This window comes from Antennarius striatus, chromosome 23 (assembly GCF_040054535.1).
Source record: "Antennarius striatus isolate MH-2024 chromosome 23, ASM4005453v1, whole genome shotgun sequence".
NCBI classification, from domain to species: domain Eukaryota; kingdom Metazoa; phylum Chordata; class Actinopteri; order Lophiiformes; family Antennariidae; genus Antennarius; species Antennarius striatus.
In genome coordinates, this window is record NC_090798.1 from 13,345,219 (window position 1) to 13,357,085 (window position 11,867).

At 44.1% G+C, this 11,867-nt stretch overlaps 1 protein-coding gene and 1 non-coding gene across 2 annotated transcripts; both read right to left on the minus strand.

Moving 5' to 3' along the window:
* Positions 1-1,691: 1,691 nt before the first annotated feature.
* On the minus strand, positions 1,692-7,112 carry LOC137590654 (eukaryotic initiation factor 4A-I-like). The gene is made up of 11 exons (XM_068308358.1): positions 7,009-7,112; positions 6,054-6,096; positions 5,831-5,963; positions 5,558-5,697; positions 4,955-5,123; positions 4,493-4,602; positions 4,267-4,410; positions 3,931-4,068; positions 3,704-3,793; positions 3,156-3,235; positions 1,692-2,970 (listed from the first exon to the last, which is right to left on the minus strand). Exons 1-11 carry the CDS (start codon positions 7,029-7,031, stop codon positions 2,826-2,828), a joined length of 1,215 nt encoding a protein of 404 aa, XP_068164459.1. The 5' UTR covers positions 7,032-7,112; the 3' UTR covers positions 1,692-2,825.
* Positions 4,727-4,862, minus strand: LOC137591033 (small nucleolar RNA SNORD10). Its single transcript, XR_011034585.1, has one exon. It is a non-coding gene; the product is annotated as a small nucleolar RNA SNORD10 (small nucleolar RNA).
* Positions 7,113-11,867: the final 4,755 nt, after the last annotated feature.

Sequence of the window (11,867 nt, forward strand, 5' to 3'; positions counted from 1 at the left end):
TTTGGTTTAATAAAGTACTTCAGTCCTGGTGTGTCTTGTGCCCTTCAGTCACACTGTAGCTTCTAGAAGGCTCTGAGGACCTAAACTGTCATTTGATTGGTCTGATCTTAGATTGATGTTATTGTTTGGATGTTTATTTCCTCAGTTTGATGCGATGAGACATGCATTTCAGAACACAACTCCCAGAAATGACAGGAACTTCTAGAGGAATCAAGTGTTTGATGCATCCCCAGAATAATATACCCGCTCTGGCCTGTAGGGGGCACACTTGACCTATAGATACTTTCCTCCTGTACAAGTGGCAGCCAATCCGACAGCTGTGTTGAGTCAAGTGATGGGATTGGATAGTTCATTTCATTTCGACCCTTCCTGATTAAAGCTCCAACTGATTCAATAGTACCTTGTTCAATTTGCTTTCAGTTTTGTGCTTTTCCTGGAGTTCCATTTCAGGGGCAGAAGTAGCTCAGTCCATTAAGTCTTGGGTTGGGGACCAAAGGGTTGCCGTTTCAAAACCTGCTTAAGGCAAATATTTCGGAGTGTGAACTGGTAGTGGAGGTGCCTCCCCAGCACTGCTGAGGCACCCTTGAACAAGGCACCATCCCTTTATAAGTTGCTCATTGGGGTGCACCGCAAGGAGCCGCCCACTGCTCTACCTCCCATCACTTGGATGCCTACAGGCCCCTTGTGTGTGCATGTGACAGCTACCAGTGTGTGCTAGAGTGGACTGATAATCCCCCTACAGGGATTAATGAAGTTGATTACATTAAGATAGACGTAAACTTTTGTCCAACACTCTTTACTCTGTCTGTGGGTTCTCCTGAGAGTATAGGTGGTGTCATTTAACCAGGGATCTGCTTTAAAATTGTTGGGTTTCTGCTGAAATGGGGCAACTAGAGTCCATGAATTGGGCGAGCAGAGGATGGCGTCTGGACAACGGGTAGAAACAACACCATGTCCCTAAAAGCAACAGCAAACTCTCCACCAGACAGGAGGTGGGGACATAGAGTCCAAGCTGGAGTCACAGCCCCACAATCCAACTAGCAGGTTGGGGACAGTCAAATCAGAAATAGCTAAAGTGATCTGAAATGCCATGACTGCTGTTTCTCTAAGGGTGAACCAGAGCCCATGACCAATTACACGGACAAAAGCGTGTTCATGCTGATGTGCTGTTACCTGTCCGACTCAGGCCAAGTCCAAAAGGACTAATAAGTCACTGCTAAAATGATTGGATGGACCACAAATATGAATATCTGGAACAAAATAAGCCCACAACTTGAATTCTGGTGGTATAGCACATGATTAGAAAAGTCAACAAGAGAGCAGCAGTGGAATCAGATGGCATCTGGTTGACCTTAGAGCCGAGTATTGCCTTGTTCTCCTGAGTTTGGCAGAAGTGACAGTCTTGCTATAATGTGTGCACATTAGCAGGAAAGGATCTTCAGATGATTTGGAACCAAAATCTTCTTCAGACACATGGTAACTAGAATTGAGATCTTTTTGTGTGGGTGGTCGTCACTTAGCCGTCCACACCCACCGTCTATCATGACAGTTGTGGAAATGTGTCGGCCAGGTTTCACTACTGCTGAAAAGCCAACCAGCCGTGGACATCAGACTGAACCAGAAGTTGGGCTTCAAGACTTTAGCTTTTCTGAATTTAAGAATTGGGTTTCACAAACAGAGCTCTCACTGTGCCGTTACAAAGGAGAAACCTTTATTTTTTCAAGACCAATAAAATAAATACTATACAGAATGCAATGTAGAAAATGTGATACATTGTTTCTGTTTGAAAAAAAGGTTTACAATATCCTAAAGTCATTTTTAAAAAATAGACTATACACCCCATAGCATGACAAACCAAAACCAAATCCCATGACAACATGCACGATGAGAGCATCAAGAATATAGGAAGATATGTGGAGTAGGGATCAATCTCTCTGATCATCCAGTTTGGTCCTTTCGTGACAGACACTGTCACCGCCTCCCTAGAAGTCAACCAATCGTGTCGAGAAGCGAAGCCTCAGCATAAACATTATTTGCTTCTAAAGACTCGTGGCCCCCAGTCATGTTAACTGGATGCTACTGCACAAATGACCGTTCAAGTCAAGCGTGACTACAGTACATTAGCAAAAAAACAAAACCCAATAAAATAAAGCAGTAAAAATATCAAAAGGGTAAACAACTCATTAATGATAGAGTTTACATGACAGGTCTTTTATTGAATATATCCTGTCACTCTACCCCAAAATGTCTTTAACATTTAGTGTGTGCTTAAGCCTGTATGAGGTACACTGGAAGTAGTTTGAATACTGAGCTGGTTGAATACAGCACTTTGAGATTCTGCTTGTATTGAACCTGAACTGAGTACCTACTCCTCACCCTCATACCCCAAACACCTGAAGCTGTGCAGCTGCACAAACACCTCAATCTTAGTGTGAACCTTGTGGAAAAAAACAAGAGCCATCAATGAATACTCTTGTCAATGTCCAAACTCTTTGCTATGCAAATGCAGTAATGTTACGTGTACTTGTGGAAACTGCCCAACTCCTGACTTGTTAAAACTCTCAGTGAATTTTAACTTTGCAAGATTGATCAGCTGCAGGAAGAATTTAGGTGCCAATAATGGCCTACAGATCAAATCAGTGAATGGTCCTTCCAATATTTCCCCAAAAATTTCAAAAGGAATACTGGACGAATTTTTCTCTTTCATTGGAATGAAAGTAAAGTCATAGAGACACTAAACAGTGTCCTCAGAATTCAGATCATGGAACAAAGTAAGACTTCTAAAATAATCAGGTATGCGATGGACAGGCGACACGCGGCTCCTCCTAGATGAGATCGGCCACATTCATGGGCATCTCCTCCACGGTGGTGTTGTAGAACGATTCAATGTCCTTCAGAGCTCGCTGGTCTTCACTAGTCATCAAGTTTATGGCTACCCCTTTTCTGCCAAATCGGCCACCTCGACCAATCCTGACGGAAAGAAAAAAACAATTTTAGGCATCCATGCGAGTCTAGTTCCGTTAGTTTTTACAACACAACTGCAACAAAACAAACTAATGCAGGTCTCTAGTCTGATTAACTACTTCAGACAGTAACACTCATTAAAATTCTTTTACATTTTTAATAGAAATTCCCAAGAATGAAGTCCTTTTTACCTGTGGATATAGTTTTCTCTATTGGTTGGCAGGTCGTAGTTTATAACCAGGGACACCTGTTGGACATCAATACCTCTGGCCTGAGGAGGAACATTAAGCATTAGCAACACGGCTTCCAGACACACACATTTAGGAGGTCATCTGGTGTTTTAGCAACTTTCAAACCCTGTGACCTCAGATCACATAGTCGATTATAACCATCACCCCTTGAAATTCACCAACATTATGCACAAATTGTTCTCTATTTGGACGTGCACCACAACTAGTTTGCGTACAACAACAAATTTAAGGACGCTGCTCCCATCAGTTTCTGTAATCTGCCTTTAAGTTGTGAGTCCAGGACTTGGACCCGGCCACAGTGGAGAGCAGATCAGTTTCTCTACCAAGGAACTTTCAGTCCTTTCCCCAACACTGTAGATGGGTGGAGAGGGAACCTTGGTCTCAGGAAACTCGGGCAGTAAAATCAAAACCGCAGAGCCAAGGTCAGGCAACGCGTTTAGGACAAGGTAGAAAACGTACATCTGAACCAAGTTAACTCTAGTACATACCAGCAAGTCAGTGGTGATGAGAACTCTACTAGATCCAGACCGGAATTCCCTCATGATCACGTCTCTGTCTTTCTGGTCCATGTCGCCATGCTAAGAGAAGATTGAAAAGGGAGTTGATTCACCTGCTGTTTGATTAGTATTAGTAACACCTTGAACTGTGCTGCTCCATCAGGTAAATGAATGCTCGAATCGATGGAGTCATCAGGCATCAGGGTCCAAACTCTTACCAGAGCAGACACGGTGAAATCCCTGGCGGCCATCTTCTCAGTGAGCCAGTCCACTTTCCTTCTTGTGTTGATGAAGATGACGGCTTGTGTGATTGTGAGGGTTTCGTACAGGTCACATAGTGTCTCCAGCTTCCATTCCTAAGGTTCCCCAAATACAAGAGGCACCGGGTGATTCAAACATGGACTGTGGGGAAGCTACAGCCGTTACATCTGAAGGTTTGCTCCTAGAATGCTGCTCACATATTGTGGATTTGTGCTCTTTACAGTGTTTAACAGACTTTAAGGTGTGCCTTATTGTGTGGAAAATACTTAACTATGAATTCAAAAATGTTTTACCTCTTTTTCCACATTGATGTAGAACTGACGAATTCCCTCAAGGGTCAGCTCTTCCTTCTTTACTAGGATTTGGATTGGATTCCGCATGAATCTCTTTGTAACCTCCAAAACATCCAGAGGCATGGTGGCCGATAGCAGAACAACCTGAAAACGAAGCTCGGGTTCAGTTAGGAGGTATTTTTTATCCTTCACCTTTAGTCACTGCAGTGGGCTAACTGACGCATACCTGTGTGTTGGTTTTCAAGTTCTTGAATATGTCATAGATCTGGTCCTTGAACCCTCGACTCAGCATTTCATCCGCTTCATCCAGCACAAACATCCTGATGCTACCAGAACCTGAAAATAAAAATAAAAATTTTTTTGAACACTTAATGTCAGATACACTCAAATTTCAGGGCGGTGCAGTTCCTGAGAGGTCAATTCTCATACATGCTACATGTAATGAGACTCCAACCTGTGCTGCATTCAGAATGTGTTCTGATCATGTCTCTGGACACCTGCTGCGCTGGACTCAAGCTAGCAAAACACTAACTTAAGTGACAACACACCAGAAGTTTACAGAGTCAGCTGACACGCATGGGTTTCATCACTATACAGCCCCCTCTCTCACCATCGCCCTACACTAAGGCTGGTGTGATGCTTCTGCACACGCATTTGAAGAAAACCATGTCCATCCAGCATTACTTACAGATGATTCCACGATTCATCATGTCATAGACACGCCCGGGGGTTCCCACCAGAACATGAGCGGGTTGATTTTTCAGCTTTGAACATTCAAGGCGAACACTGGTCCCTCCAATGCAGCCATGGCAAGTGCATCCCATGTAGTCGCCCAGGGCGATCACCACCTTATGGATCTGGAGAAGAAGTTTAAAGGGCCCGTTGACACACTGCTATCACAACATCACGCTACAGGTACTCTGTTTTACTACAACAGCCTGAGCACATTGGCACTTCTTCCACTTGGAACTGCAGGAGTTGCCTTTAAAAAAGCTTTTAAAAACTTGACTTTGCAAGGTTATAGTTGACGTAAATGCTGGTTAACACCTCAGATTGTTAGGGCTTATGAGAACGTGTCATAATGAGACGACATCGACTCTGGGGATGGGAATTTTACAAGTCAAATGGCTTCTACACGTCAACTCTTTTTTCTTTGTTGTTGCTGGTGAAGGTGAGGTCTGCTGTAATAACATGTCCAGAAGAAAGAACTGAATAAATAAGTATGAGTGGAGGTGATAACCCCGTCCCACTCCTCCTGACCCTTCTTCGCACCACGCCCAACAGTACCTACCTGCTGAGCGAGCTCCCTGGTGGGGGCCAGGACCAGAGCTTGAGTTTCTTTCAAGTCCACGTCAATCTGTTCTAGAATGGAAATGGCAAAGGTGGCAGTTTTCCCTGTGCCAGACTGGGCCTGAGCAATTACATCAAAACCTAAAAACACAGAACATATATGACATATTATATACACACACATTACAGAGAAGATGGCCACCTCATCAAGTTACAATTTCAAGTTTTTGCTTTGTAGATACAGGAATGTTGTCCATATAATGTTGAAGCTCACCCTTGATGCACGGGACAATGGCTCTCTGCTGGATGGCAGAAGGCTTCTCAAAACCATACGCGTAAATTCCCCTGAGCAGTTCCTCACGCAGGTTCATGTTGTCGAAACTGTCCACGATCTCATCCCAGTTGCTCTGAGGGAACAAAAAATGAAGAGATTCCATGAGAAACAGACAGCAGCAGAAGAGGAAGACGTTTCCTCCAGCAGAAACAGGACGACTCACCTCGATGTGCAGGTCTGTGTCATCGCCCTCAGGGACGGGGTCTCTGGATGGGCACACAACGAACACGGTTACGTTCCCTCCACAAATGGGGGTGAATTATTCTCGCTTCAGACCCTCACTGTGGTGCTAACCCCCTACCGGAGGACCACCGGACAGGTCTCCCCTCACACCGGCCAGCGGCCCCTTCTGGTCACAGCCGCCATTTTTACAACACGTTGATAGTTTTTCACCGGAAAGAGCTCCGACTGGAGAACGACTCAAAAAACCCGACCATGACGCCACCAGGACACACCGATGGTCAAACGTTATAGAACCATCAAATGGATTGGTTTGAAGATTTAAATTCAGAATTACATTAATTCCCTAAACGCGGGCAGGAGCCGGCGGCTCCCCCGCGCTGAGGCCTACACTACCGGGTTGGGCCGGACTACCAGGACCATGTGCGCCCGTCGGAGAAAAGAAGCCAACATTCCGGCATCGTTCCATCTCAATACCCACAACCATGGATGTCCCGTTACAAATAACAAACAAGACCACCAGGAGAGTAAAGTTAACAGTAATTAGAGACTCATTCCGGCTGAGGACACCAAGAGCCCACCGGTGCTAACGTGCTAGCCGGCTAGCGGTTAGCATTGCATTGACTTCAGCTTCATCCAGGTTTAGCATCGACCTACACCGATGGCACAAACGCGAAATCCTAAAAATATGAGCTTTAATAATAACTTCAACATGATGAGGAGAATAAATACTGCCTAGTAAAAACTTTAGACCCGGTAGGATGGTCCCCGGTAGGATGGTCCCCGGTTAGGGGAAGCGGGCCTCCGTGTTCGCTCGGCTGTCGGTCCAATGTGTTCCTTACTAAGTTATCCATTCATAAAAAATATAATAAAAACCCCCAAAAACTATCACTTAGTTTCTCCAGACATCCTAGAATGACGAAACACGACTTCCTTACCTATTATCGTACTTCGTTGACATCTTTTTATCGAGCGGAGCCGCGGCGGATAGTATTTTATACGTTCACCGGATACAAAGAGGCTTCCTTATTGCAACACATCGCCGTCATGTACTCGTGATCCCGCCCACCACATTACGATTGACCAATCAGAAACAAGTGGGCGGATCCTGGTAGTTACATAAGAAATAAATCTTCAGTTGAGTTTACTGCATACAGGAACAACAGTTTATATCTTGCTGTTGTAAATGTATATTTTGTTTTTTTACTTTTATTTTATTTTCGTTTGTTGAAGTATAATGTATTTACTATATATAATGAGTATATATGATGAGTACATGAGTGTTCTTTAGTTTTTAAAACGACAAAGGGAATTTCCTCCGGGATTAATAAAGTGTCTATCTATCTATCTATCTATCTATCTATCTATCTATCTATCTATCTATCTATCTATCTATCTATCTATCTATCTATCTATCTATCTATCTATCTATCTATCTATCTATCTATCTATCTATCTATCTATCTATCTATCTATCTATCTATCTATCTATCTATCTATCTATCTATCTAAACCACTACAATCATAATGAAACCTAATCTTTAACTGCTTGCAACGCAATAGTTCTCCACGAAGTACGGGGTCTAAAGATATTTTTAAATATCATCATAAGAATAGCAAAAGAAGGCCTTTGTTTTTAGTAGTAGTAGATGTTCATGATATAATAGCAGACATATTCTAATGACTGAATTTGTAGGCTATAAAGCAGTATACACACTGTTTTGTAGCCTCCTCTCTAAGAAACACAATTTAAATTAAATTGACTCATGCCAGAACATAAATGTTAAAAGCAATTCTAGTGTCTTTATCTGGGCTACAATGATGAAGTTGGGATGGTAGCAGCAATGGTGTATGTGTAGGTTCTCAGGCATCCAGGTCGTGGTTATCCAAAAGCTGTTTAAATCAATCTTCAGTGAACTGAAGAAGTCTCTTGGATGAGAGACGAAACGTCTTCAAGAACTTTCTTAAACGTCCAGTGGATTGACTTAAACAGCTTTTGGACAGCAATGGTGTAGCAGTTAGCACTGTAGCCCAGAGCAAGTAGGTCCTGGATTCAAACCCCCTTGAGAATCTAGGACTTTTCTGGTGTGTGCCATCCAACATATCGTGGGCCAAAATCATTGTAAAACATTGGTCTTGTTCAACTTCCAAAGTTCAGGATGGACCCCATGCCTTTCAAAGTTGACCAGGACACTCAGACAGCCCTACACAGGGGAAGTGGTAACAGAAAATAAATGAATGTACCTGTTGATCATATTATTCTAATGGTGCTACTGCGACATTGTTTCCCGGATGATACAACAGTCATGCCCTTGTGAGTTCCAAGCCTGACGTAACCGGTTCTTATTTCTTGCCCAGCCGTGTTTTGGTTGTACTCTGGCCAGGTTTCAGGGTCAAGAGCTGGTTCTTCAGCTGTGGCAACATGAAGAACCGGTTTGTAGATTTGCACTGAGCTGGGACCGCCACTATTCTGCTGAAGAAGAAATCAGGAATTTTTTTTCCCAGAAGTACAGAGTAAAATTTGTGCTAAAACGTAACCAACTAACAAAGTGTTTAACGGTGTGAAACGTGTTTGACAAACTCACTGCATGTCACCAACACTTAATGTTTTGCAAATACACCATAACAGTAATATATGTATACACATATGTGTGTATACAGGCCTTGAAACACACACACACGCACACACACACACAAACACACACACACACACACACACACACACACACAAGCACACACACACACACACACACACACACACAAGGAGCCTGTGAGCATGCAGCTCTGTCCTGGTGCGTCCCAATGCACAACTTGTAAGGCTCAAGGGAGCCTCGGCAGTGCTCAGGGGGGGACCGGCACCTCTCCACTGTCAGTTCACACTCCAAACATTTTGGTCCACATGGGTCTTGACCCGGCCACCCTCCGGTTCCCATCCCAACACCTACGGGTCTGAGCTACTGCCGCCCCATAAAATACTGAAAGTACTATCCTACAGAAAGGCCAAACAAAACAAGTATTTGGGTGTGTGTGTGTGTGTGGGGGGGGGCAGTAAAATAGTAAGGAGAAAAATGAAAGTGGTTGGAGAGACAGAAACACAAGAGCTACATTCATCAGGTACATACACACCATGACACCAACGTTGCTGATTGGTGCATTAGGCAATGGCCACCACTTCAACACACCCCAGGGTCAATCAACAACCTCTTCCCTCAGGCCACAGACCCCCACCCCAACCAAGAAGAGTAGAGGAGCCAAACATGAACCCTCCCCCACCTGCCGATGTTGATGATACTCTGTCGTGTGCTTAGGAAGGTGTGTGTAGGTGTGGGTTTGTATCTGGTCAAGTCCTTTATTTCAGTATCCTTAATGACAAATAAGGAGACTCACCATTAAACAGTCAGACCCCCTTTATCAGTAAAGGTACGGTTAAGTACAGCAGTAAATAATATGTTCAAATTAAATTAAAAAAAAAAAAAGAATGAATAAATAAAACCAAACATTTGGGGTTGCAGGGTAATTTTTTTGCCCTTCTGCCATCTGACTGAGAATAGTTGAGCTAATGAATGTTTTCAATAGCTCAAATAGTCCAGAATAACTAGCTATGACTCGGTTCAGAAGGAAATTCTATACATTTAATAACTTTCCTCTTTCAGTCACCGTCAATAGGTGGAATACATTCAATATGTGCAGGAAATTCTATACCGTCATTCCAAGAAATAGTCATTTACAGTAAAAGATGACCTGTATATATTTTGATAGAATGCACTCGTTTGTCGTGTAATTAAACTTTAATTTTTCTCTAAATATGTCTGGGTTAAGTTTCATCAACCATTTGTCTGAATGTCCAGAGTCCTTTTCTCCTTCTAGATTGTGTTGTTTAATCAGCAATGACCGGACATAAATTTCACATTTGGAATTTAAGCGTTTTAGTGTCCACTAATTAATCTCATTACATGCTTAGAACCAGTAGAACAATCTAAACCCTGAACTTTTTCAACATTCAACAACGACCATTGACTAAGAAAAGACACATGTTGAGGTGGTACTGACTTCAGTGTTAGTCCCACAGACATGATAATCAGATGTCTGGGAGCTTCTACCCCCCTGTTGTTTTGTCCCATCACTATTTGCTTCATCCTGTCCTTCTTCAGTCGGTTCTCATGAATGCTAATGTTTCTCTTCCAGGCCCTTAAGTGTCCTTTTGTGATCATATCTGATATTCACACAACACTGACTTTGAAAAACAACAGGCTGCTTCAGTTCTTAACTGCTGGTGGGGAGTTCCAGACATTTCGTCTGGTGAGGTCACAATCTAAAAACGATCACTGAAAGCCATCCAAGCGTCACCTATGGGCTCTGTGGCCCCGCCCTGGGGATGCTGGAGTCACCTGAAAGTCTTTAGGGGGTGTCTGGATCGTCCACAACTCACAGTCATGCAAACGAGCTTCAAGCTTCATGGGGAGGGAACCCAAAAGTGTTTGTATGTTGAGGACAGCTGGTGACAAAGGCCTTGCCTCTGTTCAGAGACACTCGTTCTCATTTTACATCGATGTCTTCTTCAACTCACCCCCCAGGTGTAAACGGCTGCAAATTTGCACGTCGGTAGAAGTGACATATAGCTCTCAGATGACAGGGAATTCCTTTCGTCCTGAGGTGAATAGATGCTTCACTTCACACCAGCTTTTCACCACAGTCCCCTCAAGAACTCCGTGGTGTGCAAACCTCCTCTCCAAGGAACGAAGATGCAGAGAAGCTCCAACACTCAACAGGCGAAGGACATGATCCTGAGGGGCGTCAGCCCCTGTGACTCGGATGGAGAAGACATGGACCTTTATCCAGGTTCAGACTTTGAGTTGTCTTCAGGTTAGATTTCATTTTGTAATGTTTGAGATTTCGTTTCAAACCAGACAGTGGAAAATACAAGAGAGGCAGAGTGGAGTGACCGAAACATCCGCTCTGCCTTTCCTCCATTCCCCACCTTCTCGTTTGTGCTCATGTCACTCTGTGAATATTATTTGGGTCATCTATCGGGGGAGGATACGGCTTCCACCTCTGGCTGATTACTGGTCAGAAGACCTGGGATACCGGCAGATGGTTGGAGCTATGTCCCACATCCGCTTTTAAGACATCCTGCAGTACTCGTGGTTGAACGAGCAATGACGGATAAGTTTGCTCCAATTTCTGATGTGTGGGGATTGTTCGCCAGCAACTGCATCGCTTCCTACAACCCTGGTCAACACATCACGACGGACGAACAGCTGTTCCCTTCAAGGACTCGCTGCTGCTTCCTGCAGTACAACAAGACCAAACCCGACAGGTTTGGGATCAAGTTTTGGGTGGCTTGTGACTTGAAAACCAAGTACATCTGCAATGTCCTCCCGTGTCTGGGCGAGGACCACCGTCCTCCCAGTGGGGAGAAGCTTTCTGAGGACGTAGTGATGACGCTAATGGAACCCTACCTGGACAAGGGCAGAAATGTGACTAGGACAGTTTCTTCACCTCGCTGCCACTCGCCCAACGACTCCAGAGCCGGAAAACCACCATCCTCAGTACAGTCAGCAAGATTGGCCAGGAAGTTCCTCAATCAGCAAGTCAGACGGAGCAGATAAATTCACCACTCGGGTGTGTTGTTATGTGGTTCTATGTTTGTGTATCTACTGATGTCCTCAGCAGCATCCACAGCGTGATTCAGACGGAGAACACCACCAAGAGGAAGCCAAACACCGTCACTCTTTATGACAACACAAAGCGCGGCGTGGATCTAATGGACCACATGGTGAGGAAGTTCTCTGTCCGC

Bases quoted from the DNA above. Each gene is read 5' to 3' on its own strand.
- LOC137590654 (XM_068308358.1), bottom strand. From the start codon at position 7,031: ATGTCAACGAAGTACGATAATAG. The intron at 5,964-6,053 runs GTGAGTCGTCCT...TTGTTCCCTCAG, and splicing joins ACACAGACCTGCACATCGAG to AGCAACTGGGATGAGATCGT. The intron at 3,794-3,930 runs GTAAGAGTTTGG...ATCTTCTCTTAG, and splicing joins ATTTCACCGTGTCTGCTCTG to CATGGCGACATGGACCAGAA.